Raw genomic sequence first — 19,139 nt, 5'->3', positions numbered from 1 at the left:
TGAAAAAAACCTCAAGTTCCCTGCCAAAAAACATCTGGTTGGGGTACTTACCACCCACTGTAACGCAGACAGGCTTCGCAATCTGTATACCTCCAGCAGGAGTACAGTTGTCCAATGTGGTCTAGTGGCTAACCTTCACATTTAGCAAAGGCCAAAGAACTCCTACTCCTCCTACTCTACCTACTGAAGCTGAGTGACGAGTGGTGACATGTGGTGGGATGATGGTGGCCTACCCACCTCAGGGGACTCCGAAGACAGCAGCAAACTTACGTCCAATGCAGACTCAATGGCTGTCGATGTGCTCGGTTGTGGGTCTGATGGTGAAGGCAGGAAAGGAGGAGGTGGTGTGGTGGTGGTGGTGAGAATGGGCTGCAACTTGTGGGGGTGGCAGGCCTGAAGAAGGAGTCGATCCTAGTCTGATGACAGAACCAACAATTCTGCCAGAGGATGACAGTGTGTCTGACTGCCTGCAGCTCCATTGCCAGGCTGAGCAGCACCAACTCCTTGTCACAGTGCAGGTGCTCGGCATACTCCAGCATCTTCTCCAGACTGGAACATAGGGCACTGAGATGAGGAAGTGACGGAGTTGCACGAGGCTATGGGTCGCAGTCCTCATCCTCATCCTTGTCGGTGTGGCTGTCCTCTTCCGTGCCCACAGAGGCAGCAGCAGTGATCTCCTCATCAGATATGGTTTGATAACCAGGATCGCCACCGTCATCATCTTGCCTATCCCTCACATTGTCGAAGTCCATGTGCTCTCCTGCTGTTCGAAGATGGTGGTGGAAATTATCCACATCAAACCCCTCAAAGTCTTGCTCAGCTTTGATGCCCCAGAGGAGATGGGGCCAAGCCCTTTCAAAGGTTTTCACGGAGACTTCCTTCCACGCACTCACCCAGTTGAACACTGCAGACTTAAGATTGTAACACCGAAGATTTAGCAAGGTCTGCTCCCCATGTGTGTTCTTGGCCACATCCTCGTCCTCCAGCACCACCATCACTTAGTTGAGGAACCTCTACTGGTACAGTCTCTTTGCAGCCATGATAACACCCTGGTCCATTGGTTGCATCAGAGCAGTCATATCAGGTGGAAGAAACATGCACCTAATGCGTCCGTCATCAGCAACCAAATCCTTCTCAGATGGATGCGCAGAGGCATTGTCCAGGAGCAGGAGTGCCTTCACCTGGCCGCAAGCGATACCAAGGACCTCCGTTTGATAACGGATAACCTCCTTGACAAAGTGTCTGTGGAACCACTCTGAAGATCTTGGCAGTAAACCAGGCCTTCACAGAATGGTAGCACACAAAAAGCAGGATATCCTTGGTTGTTTTGCACGCCCAACAGTAACGGGTTTGAGGTGGAGCATCCCATCAGCATTAGCACAGCACAAAACAGAGACATGGTGGTTGGATAACTTGCAACCAGCAAAGTCTTCTCCTTCTCCTGTGCAAGGGTGTTGGTGGGCAATGAGTGGTAGAACAGACCAGTTTCATCAGTGTTATAGACTTGACCATGGGTAGGGCCCTCGTCCTTGATCAGGTGCTGCAGTTTCTGGCAAACCGGGTCAACATTCTCCACTGCTGCACCCAAGGCATCACCATATGCCTTACGGCCCGTCAGTCCACAGTGAAAATTAAAGCGAAAGAGCCTGTCATGAATTAATTCATGACACTATATTATTATTATAAAAGGAATGCCTGAAGAATATTGAAATGCATAAACTTTTGCTCAGTCCGCTAACTGCCTCGCTTTTGCACTCAGATTGCAATGAGTTTTCATAACACTTGTCACTGTTTTCATAAGTGACTGTCTTTCTGTACTGACAGCGCGTTTCACTAAGCAAAAATTTTTGTGTAATTGTCGTGCCCACACATTGCTCTCTGACTGTTGAGTTGAGCCACCCCATCTCTTGTGCCTTGTGCCCAGTTTGTTTACATTAGTCAGTTGGTGTCAGGCAACCACAGGAGTAGGGTCGTTGTGCCAGTACTGAAAGCAGGCCCTTCATCTGGTGCCTACAGTCTCCAGAGTTCAATGATTTCCTGTGTCTCCCCATCGAGTCGGTGATTGGTTGTAACGACCTTGGCAGTGAATTTCAGCGCCTTAACAAAGATGCCCAGGTCTCCACAGCTAGCTTCATTCCCTCCACTGACCAATATTTCCGTTCATTTTCCTAGGCTTAAGACTAGCTTTAGAATGGGTGAGTGTATTTCCTTTGATATCTGAATTCATTTTTGAGATTCTTGTAAGGTACACTTATTTCATTGTAATTAATAAATTTACAGTTCTTTTCTTTGAACTTAATGTAAATGTAGAATTGTGTTAGATTTCTCCACACTGAGCTTACTTAGTGTACTATACGCAGGTCGCACAAACTTCTTATATTAATCACAACTGGTATTTAGGCCAGTTCCTTGGTATTAATTCTTAAATCTGTTGTGCCAACTAGGAGTTAAGCATAAGCAAGGACCTGTCCATTATTATTAGTATTAGTTATTGATTGTTAGGGGCTAAGGACACTTTCTAAAGGCCAACAGTACAAATGATACAGCATTTGTGAGCAGATGGTCTCCGCTGTGTACTGTTGAGAAAGTTTATAAAATTCTCGTCTAAAATTTAGAGAACCAGCGAAGTAAGCCGGCATAAAGTAAACCTTACTACTTGATTTCACAAGTTGATTCACCTGATTCTGGACATTATATTATTATTCTATTCTTAATTGCACATCCCCCTGTGACAGAGCCGTCCTTCAGAAGCCTTGAAGTCCTGTACATTGTGCAGGCATGCAAACTTCTCAGCTGCAACCTTCACCTCGATCCCATGCACAAGTACAATGGAAGCACGTTGCTGGCAAAACCACCACAAAGTCAGCCGGTTGATAATGATTTGCTAGGCATGGGCCATGACCTTCCTGTCACCCCTGTGTGTGCTTTCACCGGTCCTGTCCGTAGGGAAGAGGAAGAATGAAGGAAAGACAGACAGAAGATGGAGTGTTAAGTCACCGGTAAGCAGAAGGACGAGGAAAGAATGAAAGAAAGAAAGACAGAAGAGGATGGAAGGAAAGAAGGATGGAGGAGAGGAAAGGGCAGACACCCGAGAGCAACACTACATCGAGTGAGTGGATGGTAAGTGCCCCCACCTACCAACACATATTATACCTAACTTACTTTTACTTATTCTCAAGTCTTATTAGCTCAGTATTTTTCTGCACCTTTCTACTTCATTTTCTTTGGTTTGGTCTTTACCATCCATCCATCCATCATCCAATCCTACATTGCCCCATAAGGAGTGTAGGAGCCCAGGGCTAGGCAGTTGGTCCCGACATTTAAGATGAAAGTGACCAGCCTCACTCATCCCTGAGTGGCATTGCATGAGCAATCAACCCCAACCATCCCTTGGATATAAACCTTCACCGGTTCAATCCGATTATAGCGCAATGATTACCCACTAAACCACCAGGCGCCAAAATTTGGTAATACTGTATGGTTACCACCCAACGTATTAAATGGTTTCCTGGTGTACAGGTAACAATTTGGCTTGTCACTCAGTGTAGAGTCACCCACAGGCAGAAGGAAGAGGAAAGAATGAAGGAAAGAAAGACAGAAGAGGGAGTGTAAAGTTACCCGTAGGCAGAAGGACAAGGAAAGAATGAATGAAAGGAAGACAGAAGAGGATGGAAGGAAAGAAGGATGGAGGAGACCTGACAAAAAAAATTAACTTGTGCAGTGTCTGTGAGAAGTGGGTGCATAAGAGATGTAGTGGTATTAAAGGTAGACAGTGAGATAATGCTGATTTCTTGTTTGCAATGTGTCAGGGAGAGCAGGTGGAGATTGTCAGGAGTGGAGGAGAGTTTTGTTATTTGGGAGACGTGTTACGTGCTGGAAGTGGGGCTGGAGCTAGCTGTGCGGCTAGCGTGAGGAGTGGCTGGGAGAAGTTCAGGGAGCTGTTGCCTCTTCTGACATTGAGAGGGCTCTCCCCCCATGCTAAGGGATCTTCGTATGCAGCATGTGTTAGGAGTGTAATGCTGTATGGCAGTGAGACTTGGGGAGTAAAGGCAGAGAATATTCGCAGGCTCAAACATACAGAAACAACAATGATTAGGTGAACGTGCGGTGTGTCCCTGAGTGCAAGGCCTGGTAGGAGGGGGCTAGGTTTACAATGGAAGAGTTGAGAGGTAGGATGAGACTGGAATATATTGGTGTTGTGATGAGGAGAGATAGATTGAGATGGTTTGGCCATGTGCAGGGGATGGGGGATGATAACTGGATGCAGAAAATGAGAAGTGTTAATGTTTGGGGTTGGGCTGCGAGAGGTAGACCAAAAAAAACCTGGGATGAGGTCACTGAGTGTGATCTCAGGGATAGGGGACTGAATAGGGAAGCTGCCACAGACTGAGCTACAAGGAGAGCCGTCATTTGGTGACCAAGGCTGACGCATGCAAGCATGTTGGAGCCTTCATAGACGAACAAACAAACGAACGAACTTTCTTACCTAAATGAACTTATATTTAGTTATAGAGTTAACTAAAAGAACTATTTATGCTTACTAGGAAAATTATGCTTAGTACCTTACTACAGCACTGAAGGATCCTAATTCTGTTTCCTAGCTTGGTATGGGTATCAAGGTATTAAAAGAATATGTATGAGGTGCTACCCAAAAGTTCCGGTTATTTGAACAGAGGGAGCCAACTGTTTGCAGATTTGTCTTCTGTCACTAGGAGGAGTCAGCAGTACCCCTTGTGCATCAGTGTGGCCCTGACCGTCTGAGAGCGGACATGTTGCTGAGCTACGCTTATTATTGTAACGTAGTGTGTAGGTGGTTTGACACTTTTGAAATGGCAGACCTCAATGAACAAAGGACCTGCATCAAGTTATGCTTCAAGATCAACAAGACGACTGCAGAAACTCACCAGTTGCTTCAGCAAGCCTTTGGTGACAATGCCAGGTCCCTAAGCATTACTTTTTCTGGTACAAGCAGTTCAAGGAAGGACGAACATCTGTCGAAGACGATGACCATTCTGGATGACCGTCAACGGCAATAACAACAGAAAATGTTGGAAACGTTCATCAGGTTATCCTTGCAGATCGTAGATGAACCATCCATGATGTTTGTGATATCACTGGACTGTCGTACAGGAGCGTGCAACACATTTTGTCGGACGTGTTGGGCATGAGACACCTCGCTGCAAAATTTTTGCCAAGACTGCTGAGTGGCAAGCAGAAGGCACATCATGTTGCAGTTTGCAGGGAGCTCAAGAATCAGGTCAAATATGATGCCACCTTCATCTCTAAGGTCATAACTGATGAATCATGGGTTTATGGTTATGACCTGAAGAAATCGCAATGGAAGTCTTGTAATTTACCGAGGCCAAAATAAAGCGCGTCAAGTTCACAGCAATGTCAAGTTAATGTTGATCGTTTTCTTCGATATCCAAGGGATTGTTCATAAGGAATTCGTCCCACCCGGTCAATCTGTTAGTGGGAAGTTTTACTGTGAAGTTTTGCAGCGTCTGAGGGAGAACATATGCTGCAAAAGTCCAGAACAGTGGAAGAACAAGGACTGAGGCCTGCATCATGACAATGCCCCCGCCCACATGTCAACTGTTGTCTGTCAGCTCCTGGCTTCCACTAACACGGTAGTCATTCCCCACCATCCTACTCGTCTGACCTTGCCTCCTGCAACTTTTTTCTGATTCCCAAACTAAAATTACGACAGAAAGGGTGTCGATTTGACTCGATTGAGGAGATCCAGACAGAATTGCAGGAGGTGCTCAAGACTATCATGCCTGAGGCCTTCCAGGGATGCATGGACTCGAGGAAAAAAGCTGGGGCCATTGCATACATATCCAAGGAGACTATTTCAAAGGCAACAGTGAGAACTAGGAGGTATGGTAACTTATTTTCCTACAATATTCAAATTACTGGAACTTTTGGGTAGCACCTCGTACACTTATTTACATACTGTTAGTTTGCCTTCACATCACTATCTCACTGTCTCCTATGCCTTATGATATGATCTGCTGTGACATCTACTTCTCTCTCCTTGGATGTTGATTCCTCCAGCCATAGGTGCCCTTCACCTGATTCTGGGGGCATGGTGGTGGGTAGGATGGGTAGATGAGAACACAAGCAAGATGCGTCACACATAGTGACAAGCTTTGTTTTGATGTGTATGCGACAAATTAGTGGTGGGGAGGGGTGGCAGGTGCCCACCCTTTTGCGATGGGTGAGTTGCCAGTTAACATTATGTGCCAACATACGTGTATGGCGTGCTACTTTTATTTTTATATTTTAATTAGTCATGAATGCTAAAGCAGTGTATGGAGTGGCAAAAGTAACAACAAAGAAGAAAGGTATGATGTGGTGAGATGAAGAGGTTAACAGAGCAGTGGAGGAAAAGAGGAAGAAGTGGGTAGAGTGGATACAGGAGAGGGGTTCGGTTGAAATATGAACTGAATATTCTGAGAGCAAGAAACATGTAAAGAGACTAGTGAAGAGGAAAAAGAAGATAAATGATGATCTAAGAAAAAAATGAATGAAAATTACTCTGAATATAGGAACTTATTCTAGAAACAGAAGTGGAAATGCAGACGTGACAGTGGAAAGAAATGTGAAAGTGTCAAGGATGTAAGTGGTAGATTCTTAACCCATGGGGATGAAGTAAGGACCAGATAGAAAGAATATTTTGAAAGTCTGATGAATGGGAACGGAGAAAGCAAAGCAACTGTTAGCATGATTGGTTTTGGTGTTGTACAGAGAAGGAATCCAGTGCCAGGAAACGTGACACTTACAGAGGTGAAGAGCACTGTGAAGCAGCTGAAAAATGGGAAAGCAGCTGGGGCTAATGAGGTGTATGCAGAGATAATTAAGTGTCGTGGAGAAAGCGGGGCTAATGAGATGTATGCAGAGATAATTAAGTGTCGTGGAGAAAGCAGAATGAAGTGTGTGTTGGAGATATGTAAGATGACATGGATGAGTGAAACTGTGCCAGTAGTGTGGAAAAAGGCAGTGCAAAAATAAAGGTGGGCGAAGTGACTGCAAAAATTATCATGGCATAGGTCTAATGAGTCTTGTGTATATGGAAGAATTATTATAAAGTAAGGGAGACATCAGAAATCCTAGCGACTGACGAACAGGGTGACTTTAGGAGTGGCAGAGGATGTGTGGATCAAATATTTGCAGTGAGACAGATAGTGGTGATGGCTTGTGAGAAGGACTATAAGAAGCCTATGGGACTGATGGACCTGGAAAAAGCATATGACAATGTAGACAGAGAAGGACTGTGGAAGGTTTTGTGCATGTGCGGTGCAGATGGTAAGCTGCTAGGTGCTGTCAAGAGTTATTAGGATGGTAGTGAGGCATGTGTAAGGGTAAATGGGCATCTTAGCAAATGGCTCACAATCAATGTGGGTATGTGACAAGTTTGTGTGATGTCCCCATGGTTCTTCAATACATATATACTGTATATATATATATATATATATATATATATATATATATATATATATATATATATATATATATATATATATATATATATATATATATATATATATATATATATATATATATATATATATATATATATATATATATATATATATATATATATATATATATATATATATATATATATATATATATATATATATATATATATATATATATATATATATATATATATATATATATATATATATATATATATATATATATATATATATATATATATATATATATATATATATATATATATATATATATATATATATATATACTGTATATATATATATATATATATATATATATATATATATATATATATATATATATATATATATATATATATATATATATATATATATATATATATATATATATATAAATATATATATATATATATATATATATATATATATATATATATATATATATATATATATGGATGGGATGATGAGAGAAATAAAAACACGAGTAATGGAGAGAGGGATGGCGTTGGCAATGAATGGTGATGGATGGGATATCTCAAATTTGTTGTACAGTATGTTGATGATGCAGAGTTACTTGCAAATACCTGACAAGAAGCTGGTAGACTCGTGCAGAGTTTTGTAGATGTCTGTGAGCATCTTGCCTTAAGAAAATAGTAAAGTGATGGTTACAGAGAGAGAAGGTGACTCCTAGTGTGATGTTACAGGGATTGGAGAAAGGCTGGAATTGGTGACAGAGTTCACGTACCTGGGCACAGTGATAGAAAAGAGGAAATTGTGCAGAAGAAGTGGAAAGTATAGTGACACAAGCTGGTGCCATGAAAGTCTTGATAAGAAACAGAGACTTCGAGTGTTCCAACTGCACGAGGCTTACATGAAAGAGTGTTAGTGCCAACTTTAACATACAGATGAGAGACTATGGTGTGGCATGAAAATGAAAAGTCAAGAGTAAGAGCAGTGGAGATGGGACTGATAAGGAATGTACATGGAGTGCAGAGTGGATAGGATGTGGAATAATGTGATTCATGAAAGATGTGGAATGAAGAAGTCTGTTGACACAAGAATCGAAGAGAGTGTACTGGGATGGTATGGTTATGTAGAGAGAATGGATAACAATAGAGTGGAAAATGCAAACACAGCTGCACACATCATTCAACCTTACCTCAACACATTACAAGAATGGTTCACCACAAACAGGCTCAAAATAGCCCCAGCCAAATCTAAAGTGACTCTTCTCACAAACTGGACAGCAGAACACAGTCACATCCCACACCTCACCATAAACAACACTCCCCTATCACACACACACACACACACACACACACACACACACACACACAAAATCCTTGGTGTAACATACAATACATCATTGTCATTTAAACAACACATCACAATCATTAAAAATATAATAACACCAAGACTCAGTGCTTTGAGGTCACTTGCCCATACAACATTCGGACACAACAAAGAAACCACCACCACAGTATACAAACAATACATACGTTCAGTGATGAATTATGCAAGCCCTGACTGGGCTTCTAACCTCACCAAAACACACTACAACACTCTACAGACCATACAGAACAAGGCCCTAAAAATAAATCCAGGCTGCACAGCTACTACATCCACAGACCACCTACATCAAGAAACCAAAGTCCTCAAAGTCAAGGATCACCTAGACATGAGGGGCCCCCATTTTCTTGCTGCAGCCTCCACAAACACACAGCATCCACTATATTACATGGCACCACATCCACCCACACCAAGGAACATCAAAACAACATCCAGGACATGATACCATACACAAATACTGTCATCTCTCCCCCCTCGCCCACCTCAGACCAGCTTCCAGAAGCATATCCACACTCAGATCACTCGCCACTCCATTCAGTCACTTAAAGACAACACACAGCTGCATGCACGACCTCCTGACATCCACCCTTCTGAATCCTATCTTCCTCGTGAGGACGGGTCCACCTGGCCAGGCTGAGATGTGGGCACCATCCAGCCCTCTTAAGCTACCAGGAGAGGCTGGATGACTCCGTCACTGATGCCTGTCCAGGATGCAACACAGCACCCCATATTATTAAGCACATTATGGAAGACTGCATTGCACACAATCACCCACGCCAACACAACATACACTCTTTGAGAGCTCTGTGGGAAAGCCCGGTCTCGGCCATGGCCTTCCTAAGGGACTCGGGGCTGTTCGGCCAGACTGCCTAGGGAACAACTAGTACTACTACTACAACAGAGTGGTGAAAAGGGTATATCTGAGCGAATCTGAAGGAGGGAGGAGGTGAGGTGGACCATGAAGAAGGTGAAGGGATATGGTGGATGAGTGTGTGAGGAAGGGAGGTATAGAAGTTGGTGAGGCTAAGGGACTGACACAAGATCAAGCTGACTGGATTAATTTTGTACAGAGAAGTGCGTGACCAGGGATTTGGCACCCCTTTTTAATGTGACAGCACTTGGATTGGCTCTATCAGATAGGTATATGTAAATCTCCTGAGAAGTGAGAGAAGTGAGTCTTACGCCAGGTACCCCTTTTTTGGATAAGGGCTAAGGCGTTGCCCCTGGGTAGAGGACTTTGGTTTGGAGCGTGTAGCATTTTATGACCGGATGCCCTTCCTGATGTCTACCAATGACCCTTGGGTGGATTCGATCCTCCGACCCTTCGGTCAGAGCTGAGCTCTCTAACCCACTGAGCCACGGCTGCTGAATGTGGTGAAATTTTCTTGGCTTATCAGATGGAGCCAGGACTTCAGGGGCTTGAATGATGAGTGAATGGAAGTGTGGCTCCTTGGAGTTGGCAAACTTTGGCTGTCTGGACATTGCTACTCCTCACCCTGACCTAGGGTGGGAAAGGAGGTTGTGATGATGATGATGATCACCATGTTTCGTTTCCATTATATTCTGGTGACTTTGCATATAACTGTAGATATTTCTAAACACCTGTGGACCACGGCTGCCCTTTCTGGAATGATCATGTTGCAGTAATCTAGTTATGAAATGAATAACTTCTGATCATGGTAGCTGGCATTACTGTGCATCTGGCAACAAGCTGGGGGGGGGGGGAGTTAGAAAATAAGGAGTCATCCTGTGGAGCTATACAATATGCGTGATGCTGCTACTTCCAGAAACTTCGTGGTGCATCGTTATAATTTCCAGCTCATATGAAGTAAGCTGTAGGTCCTCACAGCTGGACCATAGCTGGTAAGCCGCAGGTCTCAGGTTAATGAATTCCCCTACGGTGGGAGGACGTGGTATGGCTGAAATCTTCTAGGGAATGGGAGTGCCAAACCTGATAATTACTTTCCAATAATTGCTGGAACTAGTTGATTATTACATCTGTAATTGTAACAATGTGTGAGTATTAACTAGCACTTTGACTTTATTTACTTGTTGGCTGAATTTCCTGCCTAAGAATGTTGACTGTGTAACTAGTTACCAAGCTTGTAGCCACACTTCACTCTTGTGGTAGTGCTTCTGTGGAGGTATGCTACAGAAATTAATACACCATGTACATAACTCACCACACTAGGAAAGTGAATGCCAAAGACATCATCCATGAGGTAGTGTACGTAGCTGCAGATGGCCACCATGCTGCCTGCACTCCGAGACAGACTCGTGACCTTGAAATACATCACAAACAAATCAGGCTGGATTACACAGGTTAATCAGCCCTTTCTCAACAATTCATCCCGTCATCACTTATGCTCTCTAATAACCACCACCAGTCAGGTCTGTACTGAATGCACTTAACAGTCAATGTTTAAGATTAATGGTATTACTGCACTACTCTTGCCACATTTTATGGTATCTTTGACTGTTTGAGTAAAAATCAAGTGTATTACTCTGACCATGTTCCATGGTATCTTTTAAAGCTATGGTGAATATCAGTTTCTGCTATTGTAATTAAGAGCATGTTTTTATTTCGGTACTTACTTATATCCTCCACAGACACCCCCTACACAGTTAGCTCTTTTAAGTATCGAAACTCTGCAATCACTACCTAAACTACACAACAGCCAAAATGACAGTAACGTTTGTCACTTCAGCATCACTATACCATCAGGGACCATATTTCTGCTATACAATAATATCAGCCCTCTACTTCTATACTACCTCAGTCTTTTTCTGGAGTTCCTTGTTGCCAAGATTGACTAGATCCAGCACTGCATCAAATGCTCGCACAGTATCAAAGTCATCTGCCAGTGAACGTTTCACCCTCACACGTGTCTCAGCTAGTTTCTGAAATAAAAATGATGATTAGGGAAGAAGGTAACCTGGAATGCTTCAACGAAGTGTTCAGTAAAATTAATGAAAACTGAATCTATGGCCATTTAAAAACTGAATGAAGACATAATACATAATGACAATACAAGTTTACTGTTATACAAACTACTAAAAGCAATGTATAGCAGGCCCTTCATTTGATTCTTTTCAAAATGTTAATCAAACCAGTGTGAATCTGCAAAAACCAAGTGAATAAAAAGGCTCACAATGCCATGCTATCATTAACAGACTCCATCGTAAGATGCTTTCTAGTCGTGGCAGAACATTTTGGACTTCAGTCTTCCGAATTCTCTGCTGAGTACCAAATTCTGTAACTCGGTACAGTCAGGCCTTGGCATATGTCAGTTTGGTATGCAATAAATCGATAAAACAACGAACTAAAAGTTATACCCACTTTCGTGATAATGATAGCAAAATTCAGTAACTGTATATGATAATTACGGTGGCCACATATGACAATCTTGTGCATGCACAGTGCCCCCTGTGCAAGCCAACAGTCAGATATTTGAGCCAAGATGGCCACCCAGTGTTTACATTCACTGTGATTGTCTCCCAGGCTACTGCCAAGTAACAGTGCAAGTGTGCATTTAATACAGTCAGGTATCATTACAGGATAGTTTGTTATGTAACAGACTGCTATTACAATGAACAAAATGTTAGTCCCATTTTTGGAAAAATGATGGCAAAGTGATCGTGACCGTGCTAGAGCGATGCCTTCCAGTCAGCTGATTCAGTTAAGATGGCCACCCAGTGTTTACATTTGCTGTGATCATCTGCCTTTCATTCCATTCTGTGCATGAGGGGCCACTGAAACAACCACTGGTAATGCCAAATGAACCAACCATTGGTAATGCCAAATAACAGTGTAAGTGCATAACAAATAGTGCAATGTGCAATTTTAAGTGAAGTGATAACTTTTTGTGTGAGAAATACTGAAACTTTTGACTTGGAAATTGTGTCTGGTAGGGATGCTACCCCTAGTGGAAAATGTGGTACCACCAGGGGATACTGAGGGCAAGCCTAAAAGGGTAAAAAAAAAATGTTACATGTTCATATCTTACATGGTCATAAGCCCCCGCCCTATCCGCACTGAATCCATGTTCCCCTCCCTTCATTCTTTCCTCTTCCTTCTGCCTATGGGTGACTCTACGCTAAGTGACAAGCCAGATGGTTTCCTGTACACCAGGAAACCATTTACTAAGCTGGGTGGCAACCATATAACCAGATTATGGTGCCTGGTGGTTTAGTGAGTAATTATGGCGCTCCAGTCAGACTGAGCCTGTGTAGGTTTATATCCAAGGGATGGTTGAGGTTTATTGCTCACATAATGCCACTGAGGGATGAGTGAGGCTGGTCACTCTCAACTTAAATGTCAGGACCAATTTGCCTGGCCCCATGCTCCTATGCCCTGGTGGGACAACACAGGATTAGATGATGATGATGATGATGATGATGATGATGACAATGAATTTTTTTGTTAGTTTTATGCCATGTCACCTTTTTCGATAAGGGCAAAGGTGTTGCCTCTGGGTAGAGGACTTTGGTTTTGAAGCATGTAGCACTTTATGGCTGGATGCCCTTCCTGATGTCTACCAATGATCTTTCAATGGACTCAAACCTCAGACCCTTCGTCAGAGTGCTCTAACCCACTGAGCCGCAGCTGCTACAACTAGCAAGGTGACAGGAGTGCACTACCTCTCCCAACAAAGCAGCTTACCCAGGGCATGGCGTGAACTCACAACTCTTTGGTCTTGAGTCAGGCGCTCTACCACTATGCTGCCATGCCCCCCAAAATAGGATTCAAACAAGCGTTGGCAATTGCATGGGTACAGCAGCCTACCAACTGGTTATGCAAAGGATTTTCACTTTATGTAACCTCATCGTATAACGAGTTGTGACTGTAGTGCAGTAAGAAATATTAAGTGGAGTGATAACGTTGAGTGTGAAAAAATGAAAATTGTGTCTTGGAAATCATGTCTGGCAAGGATGCTGCCCTTAGTGGACAGCATGGTGCTACTGATGGTGCTAAGGGCAAGCCTAGAGGGTAAGTTTTTTTGAGATTGCAGGTTAATTGGTCCTTGATCCCAACATATCCCCAATGAACCCACGTTATATCGACCTCGGCATACAATACGTTGTTATGCATTGAGTTTTCACTTAACACAATTTCACTGCATGTACCGAGGCGTAAGTAGATATTCAAAACTCAAACACTTCAGCAAGTCTTCAGGTACTATCACAACTATCAATTTCTTTACCCCTCTGGCTTGTGGTGGGTCAAAGCCTGGGTAGAAGACATGCCAGGCAAGTGAACATAGGCCACTTCATTGTAAGAGGCTAACTCACCTGAACCACAAATCACTCTCACAGACGAAACATATGAACACAGTTATGAAGCAGCTCGTGAGTCATTATCCGGCTGCTAAACTAACCGTGTCCGCACGCCTGGCTCTGTTTCAGCCCTGGCTTGGACATCCCTTGGCCCAAGGGGGTAAAGAAATTAGCAACCGCGATAGTATTGCTTCTTTAATAAAATTACATTTGGCTACTCAGTTGTCAACTCTGCACCAAAATCAAAAGCAGTTTCAAGCAACTCAGTTACTGTTTTTGACATACCAACTGCCTTACCTAACTTAGTCCAACTGCACTTCTAACTGCCTACTGTTTAATGTCAGGTTGTGGTCCTTGTAATGGCTCAGCAGTGCTAAAACCCTCCCTGTTGCAGCCAAATTCTTCATCCAGCAAATAACTTAATGGTTTAAGACAGAGGTCAGCACCCTTTTAAATAGTCTATCTATCTATAGCTCAACGCCCTAAGCCTGGAAAGGGTGGCCGCAGACAAAACGCCTCCAAGTCGTTCTGTCACCCACCATTTGACTACCCTCACCCAAACTCACTCCCACCTCCCTCATATACCTCTCAATTCCATCCCTCCACCTCATCCTCGGTCTACCCCTCCTTCTCCTTCCCTCCACCTCACCTACATACACCCTCTTAATCAGTCTTTCATTCTCCATTCTCTCCACATGTCCAAACCACCTCAGTGTATTTCTCCTAATCTTCTCAGCCACATCCACAGCCACCCCACAACATTGCTTCACTTCTTCATTCGTCAACCTGTCACTCCATGTCACTCCACATACTCCTCTCAAGTAACACATTTCCACTGCTCTCACTCTTGACTTGTTCCCCTCTTGCAAGGTCAAAGCCTCGCTTCCATACATCAGGGATGGGATCACAATACTATCACACAGTGACTTCTTAATTTGCATACTCACCTCCATATTTCTCATCACTGCTTTCAGTGGACCAACAACCTTCCTTCTCTGCTGTACCCTTTCATGCACTTCATCCCCCAGAGTTCCATCCTTACTCACCACACTACCCAAGTATTTGAATGCACTCACATTTTCCATATCTTCACCATCCAACCTCACTATCCATTCTGTGACTTCATTCCTCTCAAACACCATAACTTTGCTCTTGTTTACATTAACTTTCAGATTCCTCTTCCTACACACTGTCCCAAATTCATTCACCAAACCTTGCAACTCCCATTCATCTTCACTCAACAATACTGTATCATCAGCAAACAGCAACACCGGAATCTTCCAAATCTCACCCTCATTCATTCGAGCCACCCCCACATCCACTGCCCTACCTTGCACCTCCTTTACAACCCCATCCATGTATATATTAAACAGCCATGGAAACATCACACAACCCAGTTTCAGTCCCACACTGAGATCAAAGAACTCACTCAGCTCACCATCCACTTGCACCGTAGCCCTAGCTTCTTTGTACATACTCTTCACAGCACTCAACAATTTCTCCTCCACTCCATATATTCTTAATACCTTCCACATACCTTGCCTATCTTTTCTGTCATAAGCTTTCTCCAAGTCCATGAAGGCAGCATACACTTTCTTTCCTCTCTCTAGATACTTCTCCACTAAACATCTTAGAACAAATATCTGATCTACAGACCCTTTTCCCTTCCTAAGTCCCCTGTTCTTCTCCAACTAGCTCCTCTGTCATATGCCTAACTCTATCAGTGAGTATTCTACCATATATTTTTTCAGTCACACTAAGAAGACAAATACCCCTATGGTTCCCACATACTTCTCTCTCTCCTTTTCCTTTGTATAAAGGAACAATTATACCTGATTTCCAGTCCTCTGGAACCCTTCCCTCTTCCCAAGCCAATCTACACAACTTCCATATCCACTCTGTAGACTGTAGCATCAGACGAGCAGGGCAGTACTCCCAAGGTGGATGGAAAGCTGATGACAGGGAGAGCTCGAGCTCCCGTTTCATCAGTCCTCGGGACTAGGTCCCGACCATCCACCTTTGCTGAACTTTTTCAGTGTCTCAGTAACACAGAGAGTAGACCAGCATGCTCTCCAATACAAGTTTCTCCAACTATCAACACCAAACTACATGCACAGTACACACCACACTTCCATTTCAAAATTTTCAAAAAAAATGGCGTCAAATAGCATAGCCTCGGAGTCCCCAGGGGAGGGGGGGACCATAAATGCCCCCACCTTCAGCCCCTCTCCCAGTGACGACTCAAGGTGCCTGGAACCACTGTCTGACTCTCTTCTTCTTCATTTCTGCAACATACATGGCCTTTCCTCTAACTTTCGCTCTGTTGAGCACCACCTCTCCTTCTCTAAACCTCACCTTCTTTTCCTAACTGAGACTCAGCTGTCTGAGGCAACTGACAGCAAACCCTTTTCTGTATCCTCCTACTTTCTCTATACTCATTTCAAAGCCAAAGGTGGCTGTTGTGTATACATACGCAATGACTTATCTTGCTCTCGTGTTCCTGAACTTGATTCGTCTGAATTCTCTACACTCTGGCTTCGGCTTTCCTGTCATTCTCTGACTAAATATATATGTGCTGTTTACTTATCTCCTAATTCTACTGACTATCAAAAATTCTTTGACTATCATACTTCTACGATGGAACACATTCTATCCATTTCTCCTCCCTCAGAAATCTCCATTCTTGGAGATTTCAATGTTCACCACCACCTTTGGCTCTCCTCTCCTTTCACTGATACACCTGATGAACAAGCCTACACCTTTTCTATCCTTAATGACCTAGAGCAGCTTGTACAGCACCCTACCCGTATCCCTGACCGCCTTGGAGACAGCTCCAACATACTTGATCTCTTCCTTACAACTAATCCTTCTGCTTACACTGTTAATCTTTTCTCTCCGTTGGGCTCCTCCGATCACAACCTTATCACCTTAACCTGTCCTATCGCTCCGGTACGGCCTGCAGACCCTCCAAAAAAACGTCGTCTCTGGCACTTTGGAGCTGTGGATTGAGAGGCCCTCAGGCAGTACTTCTTTGATTTTCCCTCGAATGATTATTGCTTCCATGGCCAGGAGCCATCTGGGTGTGCCTTGCGCATTACGGAGGTTATTCTCTCGGGCATGGAAGCATACATTCCTTTCTCATATCCTTTGACTAATGCACGAAAGCCTTGGTTTAATCACGCTTGCTCTAATGCTGTCTGCAACAGGGAGAGGGCCTACAAAAGGTACTGGAGCCAATCCACCCCTGAATCACATCTTTTATACATTTCTGCCCGGAATCGTGCTAAGTCTGTTCTTCGCTCTGCTAAAAATAATTTCATCCATACAAAATGCTCTCAACTCTCTAACTCGAACTCTTCTCGCTCCTTCTGGCACCTTGCCAAAAACCTTTCTAACAACTTTACCTCATCATCCTTCCCTCCTCTTTTCTACTCTGATGGCTCTGTAGCTATTTCTTCTACTCATCAAGCAGATCTCTTCGCTCAGACTTTCTCCTCCAATTCCACCTTAGACGATTCCGGTGCTGTTCCTCCATCACTTCCCCCCTCTGACTTCCTCATGGTTAACAGAATTTCTTCAGCTGATGTATTTTCTGCCATTGCTGGCCTCAGTACTAATAAGGCATATGGACCTGATGGAGTCCCTCCTGTTGTTCTCAAGAACTGTGCTTCTGTGCTTACACCCTGCCTAGGCAAACTCTTTCGCCTTTGTCTGTCAACTTGTGCCTTTCCTTCTTGCTGGAAGTTTGCTCTGTATCAGCCGGTCCCAAAGAAGGGTGACCATTCCCAACCCTCTAACTATCGTCCAATTGCTTTAATATCCTGTATCTCAAAAGTTTTTGAGTCTATTCTTAATAGAAAAATTTTAAAGCATCTTTCCTATCACAACCTTGTTTCTGATCGTCAGTATGGGTTCCGTCAGGGACGCTCCACAGGCAATCTTCTCACCTACCTTTCAGACTCCTGGTCATCCTCCTTTCAGGACTTTGGCGAAAGCTTTGCCATTGAACTTGACATCTCAAAGGCTTTCGATCGAGTCTGGCATAAATCTTTAATTTCCAAACTGCCCTCTTACGGTTTCTATCCTTCTATTTGTGCCTTCATCTCTAGCTTCCTATCTGGTCGTTCTATAGCAGCTGTTGTAGACGGCTATCATTCTACTCCTAGATCTATTAATAGTGGTGTTCCTCAGGGCTCTGTCCTATCACCAACTCTCTTCCTTTTATTCATCAATGACCTTTTAAGCTGTACATCTAACCCTATCCACTCATACGCTGATGACTCCACTCTTCACCTTTCCATTCGATTCCCACAACGTCCATCTCAGGAGTTACTTCAACAGGCAAGGGATGAAGCAATGGCACACCTAATGTGTGACTTGGCTCGTATCTCTGACTGGGGTAAAAATAATCTGGTTGTTTTTAATGCATCAAAGACTCAGTTTTTGCACCTATCAACCCGACAAAATCTTCCACAGGTATACTATCTATCTATTACCAGACGCCTCAACCCCGTTTGGGGTGGCCACAAATAAATCGCCTCCACGTCGTCCTCTCCCCTGCCATTTCACTGCCTGCTCCCAACTCACACCCCCCTCTTTCATATAGCTCTCCACCCCATCCCTCCATCTCATCCTCGGCCTACCCCTCCCTCTTCCCCCTTCCACCTCACTCACATACACTCTCTTCGTCAGTCTTTCACCCTCCATCCTCTCCACATGACCAAACCACCTCAGTGTGTTCCTCATAACACTTCCTATCACATCCATATCCACACCACAACGCTCCTTTATATCCTCATTCGTCAGCCTGTCTCTCCATGTGACTCCACAGGCTCCTCTTAAATAACTCATTTCCACTGCTCTCACTCTTGACTTGTGTCCTTCCAACAATGTCCAAGCTTCACTTCCATACGTCAGAGTTGGTATCACAATACTGTCATGTAGTAACTTTTTCACTTCCATGCTCACTTCCCTGTTTCTTATCACTGCTTCCAAAGAACCAGCAACCTTTCTTCCCTGCTGTACCCT

At 43.6% G+C, this 19,139-nt stretch overlaps 1 protein-coding gene across 1 annotated transcript in view; it reads right to left on the bottom strand.

Moving 5' to 3' along the window:
* Nucleotides 1-19,139, bottom strand: part of CysRS-m (cysteine--tRNA ligase-like protein, mitochondrial) — a 245,783-nt gene that overhangs the window by 87,021 nt on the left and 139,623 nt on the right. Inside the window, exons 10-11 of the mRNA XM_080281646.1 lie at nucleotides 11,610-11,735; nucleotides 11,018-11,116 (exon numbers count right to left, since the gene is read on the bottom strand). Of these exons, the coding sequence (XP_080137772.1) occupies nucleotides 11,018-11,116; nucleotides 11,610-11,735 (225 nt within the window). The remainder of the gene's footprint in view (nucleotides 1-11,017; nucleotides 11,117-11,609; nucleotides 11,736-19,139) is intronic.

The sequence above is a fragment of the Coenobita brevimanus genome, chromosome 90, assembly GCF_032717465.1.
Source record: "Coenobita brevimanus isolate Jiangsu-jjx chromosome 90, ASM3271746v2, whole genome shotgun sequence".
NCBI lineage: Eukaryota > Metazoa > Arthropoda > Malacostraca > Decapoda > Coenobitidae > Coenobita > Coenobita brevimanus.
This window is presented reverse-complemented; position numbering and strand designations above follow the sequence as displayed.